The 22,278-nt window shown below is 49.4% G+C and overlaps 1 protein-coding gene across 1 annotated transcript in view; it reads left to right on the top strand.

Annotated features, from left to right (window-relative positions):
* Positions 1–22,278, top strand: part of FGF18 (fibroblast growth factor 18) — a 45,725-nt gene that overhangs the window by 18,594 nt on the left and 4,853 nt on the right. The window contains exon 2 of the mRNA XM_075164082.1: positions 6,912–7,018. Coding sequence (XP_075020183.1) covers positions 6,912–7,018 — 107 coding nt within the window. The remainder of the gene's footprint in view (positions 1–6,911; positions 7,019–22,278) is intronic.

Here is a 22,278-nt window from a genome sequence, read left to right as displayed (position 1 = left end):
TTAATCCTGTTTTCTTAGATGTCCAAATGGGTGCGAATGGCTCTGTGTCAGAATGACAGTATTTTACATTCATTTTTCACGTGGGTAAACGAACACCAGACTCTGGGTAGTGCAGGCTTGGGCCGGTAACATGGTACTTACGATTTTAATATTGTCTTCAGGTATATTTTATTTTTTGTTTTTGACAGAATCACAGGTTCTGTGATTTATAAACTTTTTATTTAAGTTGGGCAAAATCTGTAAGATCTACCTTCATATTTATTCTGGTCTGACACTAAATTATCAAACAAATTTTGTGTGTGTGGACTGATTAAAGACCTCAAATTAGCAAATTTTCATTTAAGCTTCTCCCAAGGTGTGGTGAATGGAGTTATTTTATAGGGACCACGCCTGGAAGCTTTGTCATCCTTCAGGAGCCAGAGTGGGCAATCCTGAAAAGAGTACTTTGTATCAGAATATTCTTTTTTCCTTGATATTGCTGTTCTGGCATAAGCAACACATCTCCTACGGGGTGGGGGGGCAGACTCTCCCCGAGATGGTCCCTGAGGTGCTCGGGGAACACCAGCAGCTCGGCATCGTTCCCTGGGCATGTTTTGTTAGCCACCGCTGAACTGGTGGTGGGATTTTTTGGGTGGGCGTCCCTACAGGTGAGACCACTGTAACAGCGTGACAGGTTAAATAGTGGAGGTTTCACTACTGTGCCAGTGACATTTTAGTACCCGAGTATCTCGGTCTGTGCGCCCCGCGGGGTTAAGTGCCCGCGGCAGCGTGTCACGCTCGCCCGTCTGTCCTGGGCTGGGTACGCAGCCTGGCGTGGCTGGCACCAGCGTGGATATTTCCGCATGTCTCGGCCTCGTGTCGTGCAGACGTGCCCGGTGAGCGCTGAGGGGGTAGCTCAGCATCCTGGAAATGGGACAGGACGCCTTCTTGGTTGTTGTTTGCAGATGAGAGTGCCTGAAAGCATCTCCCGGAGACTGAAGCCCCGATCAGCTGGTGCAGAGGTGAAGCCCAGAGGAGGGTGTCCCAGAGCGCACCAGAAAGGGGAACTCTAGCCCTTGTTTCTCTGTTAGCGGGGCTGTGATCCTGCCCTTCGCTCCATCACATCGAGCCCTTGGGGCGGCTGCAGGTAGGCAGGGCGAGGAGACACCCTGCAGAGGGCTGCGGCGGGGGGAAGCTCGCACCTCCGTGTCCAAAGCCCCGCTCCCGGCACGTCCAACCATGCGGCCGGTGGCAGAGGCGCGACCCTGAAGCCACGCAGGGGTCTTTATCAGCGCTCGAGGGACTTCCGATGGGTGTGAAGTCCTTTGTGTGAAAGTATTTGCAGGATCAGGTTGCTGCAGTGTAAGTGTCTTTGAGGTCTCTGCTGCGTTATAGATTTTCTTCCGATGTCTCCCATACAAATATTTAACCTGTCTGGTTCCTGAGAGCTACTGAGGCTCTTAGGTGGGTGGCAGGTTGTCTCTGCAGTCTTTCCTTTGTTCAGACAGAGCCCTCTGTCCTGCTCCCCTTCCCTCCCCAAAATCGGCCGTGGAGAAGTGCCGCGGGGGACTTGGTGCTTGCCGTATATTGGTGTGTTGATGCTCTGAGGGGCTTACGTGCTCCAAATCGTGTCTTTTTCCCTACCTGCATCAGCTGACCGAGTAAAAGATGTGATGGTTAAATGAGGTTCAAAAGAAAACCTCATTTAGCGAGATGGCGTTTTTAAAAGCCTGGGTGCGCTGCTCCCTGTGCAGTCCCCCGGCTCCAACAGCGGGTAATTCCCTCGCTTGTGCAAAGTGATGGCTTAAAAAAGAAAATACCTGGTGCCTGCATCTTGGAGCTGCTCTTACTCCTCCCCCCCACGACCATCCCTTTTAATAATTTGACATACATATCCTATGCTCGCTCAAGACAGACTCGATGAGCTAATTGCAGTGGTATGTGGGTCAGAGCTCTGCCCTCCTGAGCACCAGCCTTGCTGATTTTGGTGGTTACTCCTGATTTGGACCTGAGTAATTGAGAAGGGAGTTGGGTTGTATCTATTTAAAATGATAGAGTTTGGAGGAATATACAAGTGTGCAAACAAAACTTGAGGATGCAGCCTAGGTTCCCTCACTTGTTCATAGCCTGCGGGCTTTATTAGACCCTCCAGACTTTACCTAATTCTGGCATTATTCCCTCGTCATTACATCATGAATGTGAAGTGGAGCCAGGGTCATTCTCTCCTATGTTGTGGTCATGTAAGGGATTCACGTGGTTTTGGTAGGGGGTAGCCGTGTTTGAATGGGTTTCAACTATTTTAAGCACCCTTGGCCATGCCGGGGTTCTCGCTGGAAGATTCAGTCTTACCAGAGTAAATTTTACTCTCCCATCGGATGCGATATATGCTGTGAATGGTGGCAATGCACTTTGTCTCGGTTCATAGCACCAGTTACTAAACTGGGAAGCCGCTCTCCATCACAGAAGCTGTGGTCCCAGCCTCGGCGTATCAGTACGTCCTTCTTCATTAACTGGGAATGGTTTCAAGTGCCGAGGATAGTTTCCCCGACCTTGTAATTGCATGAGGAGAAAAAGTGCAGCAAAAGCAACAAAACCTTGGTCCCCTCTGAGGGCCTTTACCCCAGGAAATCGGTTTTAGCTGGCCCGCTTCAAGATGCCTGTGGGCAGTCTAAGCCGCTGTGGCTTCTTTTTCTCTGCGGTTCCTTTTGCAGAATTTATACCTGAAAAAAACCAGAACAATGGAGGATAGACTTGAAGTATCCAGCCCTTCTGCTCCTTCGTTGTGTTTTCCCCTCTATCTCTTTATTTATCTGAAACTGGCTGGCGCTTCGGCTTTTGTGATAGGTACATGTAAACCTCACACTTCTCAGGTGCCCTCTTTCTCCTTTCTTTCCCCGTGCTTTTCTGGCTCCCGTCCTCCCACTCCCAGGAAATATTTGAAAGATAATTTGGCATATTTTCTGCCACCTTCACATATCTCCCTGACTTCATGTTTTCTTAGCTGGAAGATAGCTTTTCAACATATATATGTAATCCTTTTCACCTAGACATGTGAGGAATTCCAATCTCTTCCAGTGGGAGTTTTCAGGAAGGTTTAGGTTAAATGGGCCAATAAGGCAAAAGCATGTAGCAGAAGATCTCACCCTCTAAAGACATCTCTTCTCTTTAGCTCTTTTTTTTTTCCCTCTGGAAAATATATCAGAATATCTAGCTGTCAAAGAATTTAAACAATAATACCTGATCTGAAGGCTAGAGTGCAGGGCTTTTGAAAATAAAGATTGTAATCTCTCTACGGTGTGTCCAGGGACTGATGGAGCGGGAAGGCAGGTGTCCTGAGCAGCAGCCTGCCGTGGGGACACTGCTCCAGCTTGGTGGGACTTGCTTTACCTGAGCTCTCAACAGAAATTCTCTTGGATTTTCCCTGGCACTTTCGTTGTGGCCATAGCGTCTTTATCATAGAAACAAGACAGCAAGCCAAGTCCAGTTTACATTAATTTAAATCTTCTTGGTGGTGACTGAGCTCTTCTCCTGCCTCGTGTGAGAGGGGTGGGAGACCTCAGCAGCCCCTTCTGCTGGGCCAGCCTCCATCCCCCAGAAACTCTTGTTGCAGCGTTCGGGGCTGGGATTCATCCCAGCTGATTTTAGCTGACTAGATGTGTTGTCCAAGGTCCCTGTCTGGGCTCCTGAGAGAATTTAGGGAAAGAGGGGCAAATCCTCCCCCATTTAGATGCCTGTTGTAAAAAGGAGAGTCACCCGAAAGGGGTGCCTTAGGCTGAAGCCAACTGGGTTATGAACCCAGCCCTAAAGCCGCACTGATCTCTCGTGGGAAAGGAGGTCGAGGATCCCTAGAAATACGAACACGTTTCCAGCATCTTAAGGCTCAGATTTTTCAGAAGCGGGTGCCTATGGGTGGCCTGAGGCTGCACCTGGGCAGCTAGGGTCCCAGCGGGGAGCAGGCAGCATCTGCTGAGCCTCCTTCCCTCTGCTCCCCGCTCCTAGACGTTGCGTGCAGGATGATCTCCGGGGCTCGCGAGCCTCCTCGGGGCGCTGGGGTATGTACGCCGGTGTATTTACCGGTGTGGGTGTCGCACTGGGTGCTTGCCCATCCGCTGCTGCCCAGTCCGTGCTGTGGCACTAGCCGGGAGGGATCTCAGCGCCGGCGTAACCTTTGCAGCCCGCAGGAAAGGTGACTTCCATTTGGTTCTAAATTATGACATTATTTTATTAGATCTTTAAACTTTATTTAAATTCTTTATTTAAAAAGGGGGAGGAAGGTATCATATTTTAATTAGTAGCGGTGTCAAAGGAGACCTAGATTAATTATTTGAAATCACTCCATCCAGATGGTTTTAATTTTCACAGCAGGGAACCGGCATCTTTTTAAGGTGATATTTTTCAAATTAAAATCAGCTTGGATATTACTCATACTGGCTGCAGAGCAAGGCGGGGGGGAACGCGAGCCAGCGTGCCCCGTGTTTGTCCATCTGAGCGTGGGCTGCCGGGGGGACCTGCGTTGGAGAGGTGAGGGTTGCCGACTGTCCAGTGGGACCGTGGATGAAGGCTCTCGCATTGGAGTGCTTTATCAACGTTAGCTGCTACTTTGGCTGGCCAAAACCCATATCTGCTATTCAGCGTTATTCTTAGCAGCCTTAGTTGCAGCGCTGAGGCTGGAATGGACGGGGAGTGCCTTGTAGCTTAGATGGGAACTTACCGTGTCCTGTTCTTGCCTGTGTGCAAGCTGTGGAGACCTCGCTTGACCCCTTCGGTGGGTGGCCCCCGGTCCGTTTGCGTGCCTGGGTGGGTTCGACACTGTAGAACTGTGGGCGACTCCTTGGTGCTCTGGGTGTTGGCCGTGGGCCTTGGGACAATCTTTGGGACCTCTTGTGCTGGCTCCATAACCTTCCCTTGAATGCGGGCTGCTGCTCTCCCCATCTGAGGTTGACCATTAGTCCTCTCTAATGCCCTTGCTCATTTGAGGGGAAGACCTTTCACAGTCACCTCGTGAAAGGTAGTTATACCTTTGGCTATCCCCGTGTCTATTAATGCTGCGTTGCATCAGAGCAGCCTCCCTGAACCTCTTAAAGCAGTGGGCATTCACCAAGTCATATACCATGTTGCTCATCTTCCCCCTGAAGACCCATCTTTGACCCTGTGCCATCCTCCCCCATCCTGGCTTTGCTCATCTTTATATCCTTACTATGATGGGATGTTTCTGGTTCATGTGGCCCTTCCTCACTTAAGTGGTCACTGCGTCGATACCACCTTGGCAGGTGTGGAGAGAAAGCCTGCAGCACCCAGCTGTCGCTGGCAAGCTGCTCTCCATCACAGGTACCCAAAAATGTGGTGCATTTCTGAAGGACTTTTAGATAAATATTCACATTTATGGATGACTGCAAGTAATATTCTGCTATAATACAGGCATTATCCCACTTGCTGTCAGAAAGAAATGATTCTTTAAATATCCCCTGTGGTAAACGTTTAACAAATAGATCTAAATAAATGTAAGCAGCTAGTAACTGGAAAACCCTGAACTTGCATATGTGACTGAGCTGCAAAGGGAAAACTCCGTTTAGGGCCCTTGTGAGTTAAAGGTTTGTGATATTTGCACTGCTGCAGAAGCCAAAAGCTGACTTTACAAGTGGGAAAAATATTAATGTGTTTAAATGAAACAAACTCCTATTTCTATCCCCATGGTAAATCCTTACAGTGAACATATTTGCTCTTAGAGGGTTTTAAAGTTTGAAATATGAATGCCAAAAAGAATGTGACTTTTTGCAGCACAGATCAAACATTCTCCAGAGTTTGGCAAAAGCCGTGTTTCTACGGTAAGGCTCGGGTCTTACAAGCGTGAGTATTTCCAGAGCAGGACCGTGGATTTGCGCTTGCTGACACTTACACATTCTTGCATTGTGTTTCGACCATGTCTCCTTTTTCCCCCTGCATATCGGAGATGGATCTGAACCAAAATGTCCAGTCTGCGTGTTCCTGCCTCTCCAGGGAAATTCCTGGAATCCGAACCTCGAGCATGACTGGAATTCATGTTTAGATCAGAGACGGAATAAAACGCTGAATTTGGACTTGTCTAGGTTTTCGAGATGCTGATGGCACGCTACACATCTGGGTGACAGCTCGGCCACCGCTGCAAATACAATTGTGTCGGGGCAGGTGGTTTATGAAGGCGCAGCAGGAATCTGTCCTCTACCAGGGCTCCTGGCAATGCTGCAAACCAGCTCTGGCCTCAATAAACATGCGAGGCACTACGAGATTGGCATATTTCTCCCAGCTAGAGCAGGAGTCATGGACCTGGACTGCCAAAAGCAATTAGTGACCTCCTGGGAACGTAGCTAGACACACAGAGGACGTCTGCAGGGTGGGTGTTCATCAGGCAAACAAGCAGTGCCGAATTTCTCCCCTGCTAGCTGTTGCGGTGATCTTCGGGAGATCGCTGCCATGTTTTGCACCACGAGCGTGTGGCTGGACCACGTCTGTCGAGTGTTTTGAGGGCTGCTGGCTGCGGGGAAAGGATTTTCGTTCTTGTCATGCTAATCTTTTATCTTCATGAGAATAAAATCCATGTTCTTACCCTCCAAGAACCCTCCTGCAGTGTGAAGGAGAGCATTAGCATGGAGCTTTATATTGGTGGTGGGGTTGGTGTGGACTGATGGAGCTCACACGCGTATAGGCGTGTTCTGTGCTAAACTGGCATTAAATCTGGAGCATCCACCCAGGAGCCGGTGCAGACGTGTCAGATCTGCACCGTGACCCAGCCTGGAGCTCAGCCCTGGGTGGTTCCTTGGGTTGTTCCCTTGCAGAGCATCCCAGCCTGGCGTGGCTCAGGGAGAGGTAACGGGACAACGCGCTGATGAGCTTTGCACGCTCTGACTTAATGGGACCACATTGGTAAATGCTTTTTTTTCTTCTTCCTTTACAAGCCCAGCTTCTAGTGGAAACAGACACTTTTGGCAGTCAAGTCCGGATCAAAGGGAAGGAGACAGACTTCTACCTTTGCATGAACAGGAAAGGCAAGCTAGTGGGGAAGGTAAGTGTTTCCTATTAATTCATTTGTAACATGAGTGTTACCTTTAGCAGCCTCCTCAAGGCTGTAATGATGTGTTCGAGCTTCGCCTGTCAGCCTCAAATGAAAAGCAGGAGAGCGGGGATGTGGGGTTTGCGAGGCAGCCCGCGCCCTCCCCCGCGTCCGTACGACCAAGCTCCGCAGCCAGCCCTGGGATTTTCTGATGACGCTTTGGATGAGGACGGCTTTGCGCTTTACAGTTGCGTTAAACTGACGTGAGATGTCATCTCGGCATCCCAGCGTCGCGGCCCCCTCCACAATAACTTCGTTACCTGATCTTTGGGGTGAAATCCCAAAGAAAAGGGCAGGGGCAGCGCTGTGCTGGGGAGGTGGGCAGCACAAGGCTCCTCTCCCTGGTGAGCCAGGGGATGGTGTGGCAGAGCTAATGCTGGAATCCGAACATCGTACTGGGGCTGGGCCTCACGGTTCTAGCGTTACAGGAATATTTTATTACTTTGGATCCCTGCACAATGGAAGCATGTAACAAATTACGGCGTGTTCACCCATCTAGCTTAACTTCTTTGCTGAAGTCATATTTTTTATGTATTAACTTGTTTTTGTAACTTAGGCAGTTCTTCTGTATTGTTGGCGATCCTAGAAGCTTGCTAACCAGGCAGGAACTTGCTCAAAGCTAAAATATCACCAAAAAAGAAATATAAAATAAAATACCACAGCCCTCAAAGGCCCCCTTCTCCACTGCCCGCCCTTTGCACCACCGGGAATTAAAATCTGGCATCTTTGTGGCTGTGAAAAAGGGAAGCTGAGTTTTGTTTTGAGTCAACACAGCAAAAGCCACGCTCCCAAACAGAAACCAGAAACCAAATTGCTCTGATGAAACGTTATTTACTTTTGTGGTCCCGAGAGTGACACTTGTGGGACAAGTGCCTTCCTGGGAGGATCCCTCCTGCCACTTCTGTTTTCCACGGGAGCAGTGCGGATGCTTCAGCCCAGCCTAAGCCCAGCTCCTCCGCAGGCAGCCGCTGGCCGTGGCAGCCCCCCGACCCGCTGCGGAGCTGCCTTGGCGGAGCGGGCGGCATCCAGGACGCTGCTGGAAATCGGTGGGGACTTGGAAATTGGTGCTCCGGGAGGATCGGACCGAAGCAGCTGGTTCTCTCTGCTTCCTGCACCTCTGCGGTGCAATCGCTGCTCTGAATGAGACACCGTTGTTTGGTCTGGGACAAGGAAATTTGTTTTTTGACCGGACTTAGACCTCTCAGGGTACGCACGGATGCTTTTGAATATTGCACTGAACACAAACCTGGCCTTTTTTTTTCTTTCCCTGCCTTAATTTTCCATCTTTTAAATGCAATAATAGCATTTTTCCCTGAAACGTTATAAGGATAATTTTGTTAATGTTTATGAGGTGCTGATACCACAGTAATGGAGACCTTAGAAGCATCCAAATTAGATGGGGTAAAACGAGCATGAAATCTTTCCTTTTTCTTTAATAAACGTTACCCCAGGGTGGATCAGCAGTGGTACGCAGTGCAACCCACATCCCTTCCTGCTCTGCGCTGAGTGTCCAGGAGCGTCCTGGCAAAGTCAGAGGCTGTTTTTCAAAACGTGTAGTGTATTTTGGCGAGATTCATCCCTTGATTTGGCCCATTGGGCGCCAAGGCAGGACAGTTCTTTAGCTTGTCGCCTTTCGTGCAGCGTAAAGCTTTTGGTTTTTTTCTTGATGTGCTTTGCAGAATGTTAAGATGGCAAATGGTTTGTTACAAAAAAAAAAAAAAAATCTATTCTTGTAAATATGAGCCTTCCCACCCCAGACTGCTGACAAGTTCATAAACCAGCCGACCTGAGCAGGAGGGGGTACGGAGCATGGCGTTTGGAAGGAAAATGTTCCAGACGCGTTGCCCATATTAACAGCTTCTCATGAGCAAAAAAAGAAAATAATAGCATGTCTTCTTGATACCAAAGAGTGTGGTTTTAATTAGTATCATAGTTTCAGCTCTTTTTGTGGCAAGAGTTTGAGGGAATGCTTTTTAGCTCGAATGCTCTAAACAGCTAGTAAACCCCAAGGAAAACATTAGATAAAAGTTACGCCTGGGCTTATACAAATATTTAAGTTCAGTCTGGGGGTGGAGGGGAATGAAACCCATAAACTGATTGTTTCACGGTCGCCCCGGTATGTTCATTTGGCAAGAGAGGAGCCATGGGACCAACCCGGGTCTTTTTCTCTGCTCGTTTCCTATTGCCTTACACTGCATAATCCCTAACAATACCAGCATATGCCATCTGGCTTTGTTCTCCTCCTCAGTCAGCAGTTTTGGATCCCCCCCAGTTGAAAACCTGCTTTGAATTTAGTCCTTTTTGTTTCCCATAATCACCTACAAAGGGTATTACAGACCGGAGCAGGTTGTTGTTCTCGGCTGGAACTGGTGACGAATGCAAGAGCCCCAGAGCCGGGGCTGGCTCCCCACCTCGGAGCCGGTTGTGTCGCAGGCCAACAGACTAACCCACAGGGCTGAGAAGAGCAGCCTTTGCGTCTTTGTATTTATTTATCAGAAATTGCACCTACGCCAGCTTTTCTGAGCGGAGGCCGCCTGATGGAGCTTTCTCAGGAGCCCCAAACCTTGTGTTTTCCTCCTTGCTTGGTTGTCACCCCATGTGTGTTCACGGCCAACGTTGGCCAAAGGGCTCGGAGGTGTTTTGGGCAGGCTTCTAACTTTATTTATTGTCACAGCATGCAACTGCTGAGGTCACCGACGCTCTACGTGCTGCTTATGAAAACTGGAGACAGGGCAGGTGTTGTACAGGGAGTGACTTTTCTGTTAGAGGCAACCAGCACCGGGGGAAAACAAATTGGATTGTGTTTCATCGTTGATTCTTGGTGTTATGTTGAAGAAGGCCCGAGAAAGATTTCATTTGATGTTTTTCCTTCTGACCATATCGGTTTTTGCCTGTGGGTTTTTGGTGCCTCTATGTATACACATGTAGAAATTGTAGGTCTTGAGTTTTCTGATTTTGCTGGAGTTTTCTATGGACCACTGAACTTTATGGTGGAGTTATATTACAAGGAGAGGGATTAAAATGTGAAAACTCAGAACAGGAATACTAGGTGCTTTTCTTAAAAACTTTTTTGTCTTTTTTATTATTATTACTGTTTATTTATCTCAAGCTTCTTACAAATACGGGGGAGAAGGGGACTCTGAAAGGTTCAGCTCTCCTTCCAAGGAGAGGTGCAATGTGACTTCTCCACTTGTGACAAGGCACAACATGACTGGTCACCTAGAACACAAGAACTCTGAATATTTGCAATAATTCAGTGTTAGGGAGAAGAGGAGCTAATGGTCTCTTTGGAGGAGCTCTGAGTTTGTAAGGTGGTTCTCCCGGGGAGTCCTTCTGTGGTTTTTCTCTCTGCCCCAGCTTCTCTTATCTCGTGCATTGAGATAAGGATGTCAATAAAGTGGGGACTTCATGTTTGTAAAACGTTGTCAAAGATAAGTCTTTCAAGTCTCTGGAGCAAGGAATAGCAACCCGGGGTGTGAGCAGGTGGCTGTTAATTAGCTTGGCCACCTCTAACTGTTCTTGCTGCGCCTGTCCTTACAGCAAATTTGTGCTATCTAGACTTGCGGGAGGCTGCGGAGATTTCCTTCCCCTGCCCCGTCCCAGTCCCCTTGTCAGGAGAGCATTTGCAAGGGGTCAGAGACCTCTGTGAAGCTTAAACTGGGTCTGTGGACACCGTTACAAGATGACCAAAGCCCTGTCCCTCCCCTTGGCACTGCTAAGGCCCATGGCTGGTACGTGGTGATCAGAGCATCTCCTAATCCCCGGGCACTGTTGCCAGGGAATTTCCCATGGTTCTCCAGGAGCCACCCGTGGGACCACGCAGTCTGGTCGGCACTGACTAGTGCTCAGGTTGGAGCCGGTATCCGTAACGGGAGTGTTTTGCACTCCCAGCTATAAAGGGAGAGGAGACCATAGGCCTGTTTTTCTGAACTGGCCAAGGGCAGAGGAGAATGGACCTCGGTTTCCTGCAAAGCTGCCGAGTGGGAGGAGAAGCTGCTTATTGCAGACCGTGGCAAGGGAGACATCAGTTTTCAGAGCAAGATATAGATGCAGGGAAGGTAAGTCATGACTGGAAAGAATCCAGAAGATTTTAGAAGAATGGGCAAAGAGCTAAGCACATCTTTGATTTGATCCAGAAATTTCTTCAGAAGATGCTCCAAGCAATCCCACTAATGTTCTTCCATGGCATTAGGTGGATTACATCTTTTCCAGATCCAGCAGCAGTATTGTTCCCTGTTGGTTCTCTCTATTGTTCGTTGGTTTCATTGTGAGAACAGCTCCATCTCTCAGTGCATTAAGTCACCCCTTGAGCTCTTCCAGGAAGGAGAAGCAGGTGATGGGTGCTGGAGCCATCTCCTCAGGGTGGGATGGGACTCCGGGAGCAGGCGGTGACTGTCGGTTGTGTGCCGTGCTCCCGTGCGATGCTGCTCCGCATAACGTGGCTGTAATCTTGACACTGCGAGTCTGCAGGAAACTCCTGCACCACTGTGAATGGGGGCGAGTCCTTCCGAGAAAGGATGCGGATACGGAGAAAACTCCAGAAATAGGGGCCGAGTTAGAAAAGCGATAGACAGAACCGAGGGTCTATCACAGGTATCATCCCTACCAGCTCTACAGAAAGTGAGAGCGGTAAGGTTGTATCCCAGGAAGTCCCTGCTTATTACATCGGTTCAGCTCCTTCTAAGAATTCAAGCCTGAGAGCGTGCGATACTATAAAATAGGTGTTTTCCCACTAAATCCACATGCTGACTTGCACCATCTCTCCTTGGGTTTTTGAAAGAAACCCTCAGTGACCTGGTATACACGCACTCTTAGAAAATCATTATGGTATATATGCATTATTTTTGAAAAAGCATTTTAATGAGTTTAGTTTTATTTCTCCTTTCCCTATGCTTAATGTGAACAGTGGGAAAGAGCTGTTGGTTGAAAGGTAGGACCCCCCGGCCGGTCGGGATGGCTGAAGCACTGCTTCAGCTCGATGACAGGTAACTGGGGTGCTTTCTGGGGACAGCTTTGCTGAGGCCGTGCCTGTAGCGCTGAAGCCCTCCCGGCGCTCACAAAGCACAGACGAGCAGTGCTGAGCTTGTGCCCTCGAGCACGGGCCAGCTCCTGAAGAAAAGCTCTGCCAGCCGAAGCGTGGCTGTGCCAGGGGCACGTCGTCTGCGCCGGGGGCTGGAGGTGGCACGGCTCTGCTGGCCACCGTCACCTCTCCCCCACCCCTGACCATCACACCGCTGTGCTGATACCGCTTACAGCATAGATCTGCCTCTGAGACGTAAGATTTTTTCTGGTGTGATAACTGCTTTCCAAGCCAATATATTTCTTAATGTTACCAGAAAGTTGCTAATACCATATGGCAAGGCTCTCTGTATTTTTTGCAGGACAACAAACAAATTGTTGCTAGATGCCAGACTGCTCTGGCAGAGCTTTATCACTGATGCCTGCCAGCAGTAGCCTTTAGGGGATAGTAATAATTTGGGGTTGTTTACATTACAGCTTTAAAATAGGGGTTTTCTTGAAGCGTGTGTGTGTTTAGTCAGGGAAGTTGGCTAAAAAAACTCTGACAGCATCAAAGAGTGAGGGCACTCGCTGCAGCCCATGCATGCGGTCTTGGCCCTTTATAATACCTCTGGCCTTGCAGGAGAAGGAGCGTGTTGTGTGACAGGAGCTCCAGGTGGTTCAGTGGGAGCCACCCTTTGTAGGACAAAGGGACTGACCTGGGTAGGAGACACCAGGTGGGTTCTCCAAAGCCTTATCAGTGTATCTGGACCAGCTTTGTCATCAGTTGACTTTCGTCAAGGCCGAGGTTGAGCTTTCTTGAAAAGCTACCTTTGAAACGCCAATGGTGGGAAACCGGCGCCTTGCTGTAAAGCCAGGGGTCTGTGTTAGCCTGAGACAAGGAGAGTCAGGGATGAGCTCCGAGCCTGATGCCCTTCGCCTGCCCAAGTCCTGCGTGGCATTTGGCCGTTGAGTATTCCTCGGTGCCTGCCTGCGCCAGGGTCTGTCCCGACAGCCAAATGCGCTGCAAAGATGTCGGGGGGTGGCAAGGGCAGAGGGGCACTCAGAGGTCTGCAGTTTGGAACTTCGATGCAGTAGATGAGGTGTTTGCACTCCTCAGCTTGGATGTTTAAAACCACGCCTAACTGCATATTGGATTTGGGGCAGAACTCTGAGTTTCTCAAGGTTTTGATGCATATCCAGAATTTTTCCCGCAGTTGTACAGTATTCGGGTTTCTTGAAAGGGGCTTGTAAAACCTAACAATTTCTGGGGCTGAATGCTGAATTTGCAACAAAATCACGATCAGAATTAGCGGGGTGTCGGGTTTAATAGCGTGCGTTTTGCAGATCTCTCTGTGACATGTTCAGCCATAAACTATTCTGACTTGGCATCTCATGTGAAAGCAAAACTTGACATGGCTTTTGCTGGATCTTGCTCAGATCTCATGTTGAACTGCAGTCTGGTTCTTCACACAGGATGGGATTGATCCTTTTTTAAAGGGAACTGTTCCCAGGCTTTCGCTCCCCTGTGAGTTTGTTTTAGTTTAAGCCATCTAAATAAACACCTTCAATGGAACCTGGAGCCAAGCAACCTTGGACCCTGTCATACTTTGAACAGGGACCTGATCCGAAACCAGCCTCAAGTGTCCAAAAATCTTGAATCAGGGCCTGCGGGATTGCAAAGGTCTTAAAAGCAATGAGATGACAAATTTCTTTTGGTAGAGCCATTAGGATCTTCTGCATTCACCTAATCAGGCTTTTTCCTGCAACCAGTGGAAAAAAATTTGAATTATTGTTCTGAAAACTTAGAAGCTGAGATTCTTATGAAATTAAAAGCAGAAGTGGAACCTAAAATCAGCAATCCCCCTTCTCCATTCTCAGCCCCCAAATATCATGAGGCTTTTGGTAACACTGCAACCTTCCACAGCTGCTCCTTTCCCATTGCAGGGCGACTTGAAGCATTGTGTTCAAACTTTTGTGGATGCTGGTGGAATTTGTTGCTGTTTCAAATCGTTACAGTGCTGGAAATGTGTCAGAAAAATTCCCTGAGGAGGGATTGCTAGATGTCGCGGTAGGGATGTTGTTATCACACAGTCCCAGGGTATGCGGACACAGTAATTTGTCACGTTACTCCTGGGTAGGTGCCCAGGACCCATCGTGCGCCTTCCCTGGGGCTGCGGAGCTCTGCCCTCTGTTGTGAAGCTGCAGGCGGCACAGGGATGAGATGTCCCAGCCTGCGGTGGGAACGGTCGTGCTGGGTTTGCACGCCCGGCGAGCAGGAACCCTGCAGGAACCGCTCCCGTCCTTGAGCAGAGGCAGCCGTCAGACACCGAGCGCTTCCCGGCTTTTCCAGGAATCCTCGCTCTGGATGGCACAACCGTGTAATGATTCCCAAGCAGCCACTGATGGTTGAGCCCAGTGAAACTGCTTTCCGGGGTTTATTGCAGTGAGGCTGCCTTGGCACAAAGGCTCCGATGCTGCAGTGGTTCCTTCAAAGTGGTAGGAGTTTGTGCGAGCTCGCTGGACCTTTGCAGCGTTAATATTTGCTGTGAGCAATGGGCTTGTCCTGGTTCTGTACTTGTGATGGCTTGTTCACAGCCGTGTTTTGCACAGAAGTTTCTCTGGAGGTGGGAAGGAGAGGGGAAAATGATGCGGGCAATGAGTTTTGTGGAAGAAGTTTAGGTGTTTTGCGGAGGTGTGGGGTAGCAGGCGGCTGGTCTTGGCGTTGCAGGGAGAGCGGCGGTCGTTTTGAAGCTCCGTGTGCTCAAGAGGGAGAGCAGTTTGGTGGCTACTGCTAAACACTTGGGAAGGAGAGATGGGAGAGTTTGCAGAGAGAATGGGAAATGCTGGGGAACGCTGGCGGTGCTTGAGCTCAGGCATTGCACAAGAGGTGGAGGAGATGGAAGAAACGTGCTTACATGGAGAAGACCCCTTTATTTCACAAATGGTTAAAAACTGCGTCGATTCTTAACAGAGTCTGTGTGTGCATGTAAGCCTGGATGCCAAAGCCCTGAAGGCTGTCTGAGCCAGACGACTGTGGTATTCGTGGCACTGAATGGAGAGAGAGGCTTATGCCACCACGTAGGCATTTACCAACGTCTTCCCTTTGCCGATCAGTTGTCAGTGCTGTGTGTACATCTTACCTGCACACTCTGATGGATTTCGGTCACGGGTTTCACAAATGGAGCACATTACTGAGCACATGTAAGCCCACACAGTGCTGGTGGGGTTGGATTTGTATGTAGCTGCTTTGCCAGACAGAACGTTCACGGTGTTGGTTGGACATCACCTAACATCTTGTAAGAATAATGTGAATATTTAAGGTCTGCGCTAAGTCCTTCTGTGCTACCTCCAGTTCTTGCAGTCTTCTAAGCCCCCTGGATGGATGCCGAGCCTCTCAGGCTGAGCAAGGACAGGAGGTTTTGCTTTAACCGAACTGTGGGTTTGGTTGGGTGTCACATGAGCGTGACATGAGCTGTGAATCCTGCGAGCAGGGCTTCCTCGGGTGGTAGCGGGAATATCTGAGGTGGGACCGGTGCTTAATACATCATTTCACAGACCAGGCCAGGTGGTCAAGAGGTCCTTGTAGTCACGTTTTAGCCATATATGACCATCTCCAGTTAACTTAAGCTTCTCAGCACAGCCACAATGCTTTAAGTCTTTGCTCTAAAATAAAGCAAAAGATCCCTTATCCTTTTACTTAAAAAAAAAAATTTCTTCATGATATTGGTTTTATGCTAGGGAGTCGCAGTTGTTCCCCTGAGGATGTGAGCGTTGGTCTTTATCTCCAGCCTGTGTCTGGTCACCAGAGAGCTGTGTGAGAGGTTTACGGATTTTTTGTGATTCTTCTTTAGCAAACTTCATGTTTTCCTTTAGGTATTCCTAAGAAGCACCAATCCTCTCTCAGATTGGAGTTTTGCACAGTCAAAGTTCACATTGCAGACCAAGCTCATAAGCTTGACCTCTAAATCTTTTTCTTATCCCATGGCTGGAAGCTGTATATCCCCTTCCAGGGAAAACATACCACCGTCTTGAAAGCTACATGACAATTTAATTTAATCCTTTCTGTGTTGAAGGAGCGAGTGTCACCATAAAGCTGCTAACATCCCCTGTGTTCCTTGGTGGCTGCAGCTGTGTGTCATGTTGGAATATTTCAATTCCCTAAGGTTAAATGTTAATTAAAATTATTGAGAGGGGATCCCTGAGCCCTGGTCATGCCTCACCCTGTTTGGGTGGAGAGGGTGTGCTGTACGCAACTTGTGCTTGTATCAAGTTGAATTTAATTGCTTTCCTCAGAGCATCTTACCTCCCAAATGCAATTTTTGTGGGTCTTAAGCCTCTCTAAGATGAGGGTGATGTTCCTTCTAAATGTTACTTTGCAAATACACCAATGTATTTAACTTGCAGCAAGCACCAAAGCCTTGCAGCCTTGTCTTCCTCAACTGGATGCAGTTGAGATGCGCATTCAGGTGGATCCTGCTCTTCACGGACTGTTTCTACTTGACTCTCAAATGGTTTTTGGACATGAAGTGAGAATGGAGGCTAATTCTGAAATGGAGAATAAAACCTATGTTCAACAGCACCAAAAGATAGGCCATTTGATATGGCCATTACAATACATTTAAGGTCAAAGAAAAGCAGATCTTGCTTAAATATATTTTTGTTCTTGACATTTTCTTACATTGTCTTTTGGGTACTTAAAGATATTAAGTTTTACTAAAGGAGGACAAGTCTCAAAAGCCTTGCATTTGTTGTAGACAGCTGGAAGTTTGTTGTTCACAGGCTGGAACAATTCTTGATGATCATTTTTATGGATGGCACTGATTTGATCAGGGATTTCTCTTTTTTTCTCAATAATATAATTTGACATGAAGAGAACTAATGCCATCCTGCAGACAATCCTTGACCTTTCTTGGTCCTAGATTCCACTGATTTAAACTTGCCCCAGGGAAACTGGTGTCACTACCAGAATGTCAGCTGAATGAGAATGCACTCGTTTGAAACGATAACTTAAAAAGTCAGTGCATATGTTTGTTTAATGTGTATAAACCTGGGGTTTACCAGACTTGCCATGGGGTCAGCAACTGTTATAGTCCTGTGTTCTTGCTGCACTCATTGTCTAGACCTGATGTTTTAAACAAATGGGTTTTTTTATTTTCGTATAGTGGCATAGGTCCCTATATAATGAATTTAAGCCTACACGAAATGCTGTTCCTCTTAGTTGGCTTTTATAGACAGTTCAGGACTAGTCTGTGAGTCTCGGTGGAGGCTGAAAATGATTGCTCTGGAAGGAAACACGGCAAACCCCGGCAGTGCATTTAACCAAACAGGTTGTGCTCTGTACGGGTGGGTAGAAATGCCTTCACAGCTCTTACCGCAGTTAGCACCTAGAAGCATACATGCAACTGGACCAGGGAGGTGCAGGTAATGGTAGATGTCATAGATCTGCTCAGAGGTCACGTCTGAAACCTGCCTGTGGTTTCAGATCTCCTGAAGCAGTGGCTTCCTATTGCAGGAAACCCGCGGTTTTGACTTAAACTCTTAATTTTCTATTGGTTTCACAAATTTCATTTAAAAAGTGATTGACGTTTCTCATCATTAATAGTAAGCACTCATAGTTCTCTGAGATGCAGTTAGGAATTTCTGTTAACCAAATGTGCATCTTTCCAGATGAAGCCAACCTAGTTTGCTCTGATTACGGGTATGTGCCCTCCTGCCCTACTGTTGGCAATAAATGTGCCTGCGGCGGAAGGAGCGGGTTGGGAGGCACGTCCTGGCGCAGCCGCAGCCTTCCTTGGTTCATCCCTACAAACACTCCTTTCATCTCTGTATCCTCCTGTTCACCCTGTGACAAAATGCTCCTGCAGGCCAGTGTGAGGGTTACTGAACAGATATTAGTTAGAAAAGTGGAATTTTTGAATGAAAGGTAGAAGGAAAGAAAAATTTTAAACCCTTCTCTTCCTTCCTTGGTTCTTGTAGCTTGTGCTGTGGCGGGCAGAAACAGGGACAGGGCTCTGCGAAGCCCGTAGGTCCCATCCCACGCGTGCCAGACCGTGCCCGTTTTTGTGTGCTCTCAGGAGACAGGAGATACCCCCAGCGCGGACGGGCAGGCGGGTGCAGAAGTGGGCAGCGCTGCTTTGAAACTGGGCTTCTGGATGGAGATGTGCCCTCTCTTCGGAGAACCTCCTCCGCGTGGGTGTTGTATTACTTCCCCTGCTTCATGACTGCACTTAGATGTCCTGTATACGTAATTAACCTCTCCGCTGCACTGGCAGACACTTTTATTGAACTGCCCATCACGACTCCTAAGTATTTTCCTCGGAGGATTGTGCAGGTTCAGAGGCCAGAGAGCTGGAGGAAACACGCATGAAGCTGAGTAACTCTTGGCAGTTATAGATGCAGCTTCCCTGATTTACAGCCCGGTCTAGGAGCAAGAATGTGCATTTGGGTCAAGAGGTGTCTCTGTGGTGAGGATGCCTTGCCATAAATCCAGGATGCTGAAAATCAGGATGCTTATGATGGATCTGTCCTGATAATGCCTATAAAGCGCACGAGGATGGCTGGGCCCGGCTCACCAGCAGCCGGAGCGCTCAGATTTGCCGTGCTGCGAGGGGGTGACCTTTCCCACAGCATTGCTGGGTCCCACCTCGTGTCACGCTTTCTGACCTACCTTTAAAGGGTGGACGTGTGAAGGGGGAGAGGTGCAGGGCAGTGCTAAAAGCTGCGACGTTAACATAGCTCCTGCCTTACCTTCTTCCACTCGGGATTTTCCAAGCCCTGCAGAGCGAGTCTGAGCTCTGACTTTGAGCTGAGCTTGTGCAAAACCACAGAGAAGTGACATGCTTCCTGAAGGTCGTGTCCCTAGGTGCGTGCTGCGTAAAGAGCTCTGGGGCTTTACAGGGGGTATCGGTGACGCTGGGTGCACCAGCCCTCGGTCCTCAGCTGGGCATGCTTCAGGAGCGGCTTCCCGGCACTGCTGAGCCACACATCTCCTGAAGACCCACGCCTTCCCCACTGTCACCGCTCCAAAATTTAGGAAATACAGGGCAGGATTTCTTCTATGTAATGCAGTGTGTGAATCTAACAGTGCCAGCGTTCGAGGGGGAGATTCTCGGCCAGCCTTTGCAATAATTGCTGAGCTCAGTGGGGGCACCTCGCAGCGGGGGGTGGCGTGAGATCCAGCACGGGGGGTACCACTGCTCGGGAACCCCCTCTGTCTGTCTGTCTGTCTGTCTGTGGAGGCGGGGATGCAGAAAGGGTCCATTTCAGAGTTTTTCCTTGCAAAAACCCTAGGTGCGTACACCTCTTAGAAACCTTTTGTTTGAGTGGTAGCTTTCCCTGCTCCAGGATTTTTGGGATGAAGGGGCTTGCGCAGAGGGAAGCGATCCTGCTTGTGTGGAGGGCTTGTATCTTCACAACGTGACTTTGAGCCTGGGGGGCTGAACTCGCGGAGAGGTGGCAATTGGACAGGAGAGTCACCCCCGCCTCACCTGAAAGGTTGAGTCTCGCTGCGCCCTGTGCCAAGCCGGCGTTCCTGGGTCCTCACAGAGGTGTTTCCTCTCTTTGCTGTTTGTTGTTGTTTGCAGCACATCACCAGCGCCTTCAGTCGCCTTACCCAGAGGGCTTCTAATTGCGGCGGCGTTTGAGGCGGGGGGAAGTGTTTTAACATGAGCTTAGCTAACAACAGCTTAACACAGCGTCACTCGTAGGGCTTAATTTGTGCCCCGATCTTTGCAAACAGAGAAACCTTTCAGTCTTGGAGGCATCTCTCCCCGCACCGTGGTGTTACCCGAGCCGCTTGCGCGAGCTTATTGTTGCCGTAAAAGCCGAGTGAAGTTTGGATTTGCCGGTGCCCACTGAGCCAGATTTGTGAAGCATAAATGAGAAAACCTGCCCCGGCCTCCCTTTCCCATAAAAAGCTGCTCAGGTGGCTTAGTGTGGCAGGCTAATGGGGAGGAGGCGGCGGCGGCGGCTGCACCTGCTAATGCTTTGGCTGGGGCTGGTGGCACAGAGGCTGCCGCGAATTCCCCCTGAGCAGCAAGCTGTTCGTGGCAGTAATGCCTCGCTCGGAGGAGCGCTCCCGCTAGGACAACAAAGAGCCCTTTGATCCTTTCCATTTGGAGAACTTAAAACGAGAAAGCCAAACTACAATAAGACCAAGTTGGGTCATAAAAAGGAGAGCAGGAGCACCAAAGCGCTCCGGAGTGTAATTGTAGAAGCAGCAAATGCTTTGGCACTTAATTCTGCTTTAGTGTCAGTTCAACGTGTTTCACGTTTAGTACTGGAGAGCCCGTCGCCAAATGCTCTGCGCAAACAATCCCGTGCTGCTCCTTGGTAAGCTCAGGGCACGCGGAGAGCCCCTGGCTCCAGCGCGGCTCCTTCCGCTCCGCACGGGGTGGAACTGGCCCGCGGTGTGTGAACGGTCCCACGCTCGAGATATCCCTTTCCAGAGCGGGAGCCTTGGGCGGCTGCTGCCTCTCTGACCCTGCTCGGTAAAGGGACTGGGACCGCTCGGGTCCACCACCTTGTCACCGGGCAGCGGCTCGCTGCCTCGGGGCTGGCCCCAGCTATCAGCTACCGGGGACGCCCCGCCGGAGCCAGTGCTTCGTGCTGCCCGGCTTTACCGGCGCGGCTGTGCTTTCCCTCGCCTCTGCACAGACCTGGGTGATGCCCGAGGGGTTTCTGTGGAAGGTGGCGCTTAGATCGGGCATTTTATAAGATGTTTATCAGAAGTCTGGCTAACAGCTACTGCATCTTCCCACGGCTATTAGGGGTGTGTTTTTTAAACAAAAAATGCTCTGAATTATTTCTATGCAAAGAACTGAGCTGCAAGTTGTTGCCTCTGCGGTGGCACGGCCTCGTCGCACGGCCAGGCAGCAGCTCCTGGGAGCAAAATCGGTGATCTGGGGGTGGCTTGTCACAGGTACAAGGAGGTGCCGACTTGAAGAGAGCCCGTGCTTTTTGCAGGAGCAGAGTTGTGCCTCTGCAGCGGCTCTCGCCCCGCTCTGGGCAGGGGGCTTGGCTGGAGATGTTGCCTGTGGGACGTGGGAGCAGCTCGTCCCCCGAGCGCGTGTGGGACACCCTGGGTCTGTCCCTGCTCTGCGGGGCTGGTGGGGATGCGGGGCTGGGCGCGGGTCCTCCCCCATCATGTGGCAGTGCCATCGCACCGGGCCAGGCGGTTCCTGCACAGCTCCGAGGCTTTCAAGGACTCTTCTTTATTTTAAAGAATCAGTTCAAAACATAAACCTCCACGTTTCGAAGGGCGAGCGCTCTGCAAGGTGCATCCTGACAGCTAAGTATGTATGAAATGCAGCTTGGCAGCATCTCCCGGCTGACGTTGGCGGCAGAGGGTGCAGCCCCGTATCGGCAGCAAGCCTTTGCAGTAGGAGCTCCTGGGGAAGGGCACGCAGGCGGCCGGAGCAGGGAGTGATGCTCGGCCAAAGCCGTCTCGCTTTTCCTTCCATCCTCCTCCCTTTGGAGGAGCGAGGGGATGGGTGACAGACCCACTGAGTGGTTTGCAGTCCTTTAAATAGAGACATGATTAGACCCTAAGTGATGGGCACCTGGTGAAAACAGGGTGACACTTAACAATTATTGAAAACTCTTATAAATTGCTTTTTGCTCTAATAAATTACCACGGGTCCGGCTTTCCATGGTGTAGGTAACGTGTGCAAGTGATTTATTCTATTGGAGATTATAACAGATGCTGTAAAATCATCTTGTAAGTATTTGAAAATCATTTGTCTGTCTCTGACGTGTCTTAGCACGTACAGGAATGCTCTGTTTGGGGAAGTGAGGTTCTTATCCTGATTTATCTCGAGGTACTTGTAAATGTTGCTGTAATTTCATGTTATCAAATCATTTAGCTCTTCCTCTTCCAGAACGAAGTTATTTTATCTCATGCACCTTGTTTACTTCAAATTAGCCCTGAGGTTGGCCTGAAGTTGCACCTTGTTATTCCTCCACCTCCTGTCTCCGTCTTAGGCTCTGTCGGCAAATTTGAAGGTATAAGTAAATACTTTTTTGTTATTAATAGAATAACTTCCCCCTCCTACACACATGATTTCTTTTCATTCCAGTCTTCGTTTTCCATGAGAAACTGACATTGCAGTGCAAGCGGAAACCTCCCAAATTGCATGAAAATGCCTTAATTCTCCTAGCAACAAGGTCAGGGCTCAAATCCAGGACCTTTCCACGAGCGTGGGGGAAACGGC

Source organism: Calonectris borealis, chromosome 15 (assembly GCF_964195595.1).
Source record: "Calonectris borealis chromosome 15, bCalBor7.hap1.2, whole genome shotgun sequence".
NCBI lineage: Eukaryota > Metazoa > Chordata > Aves > Procellariiformes > Procellariidae > Calonectris > Calonectris borealis.
This window is presented reverse-complemented; position numbering and strand designations above follow the sequence as displayed.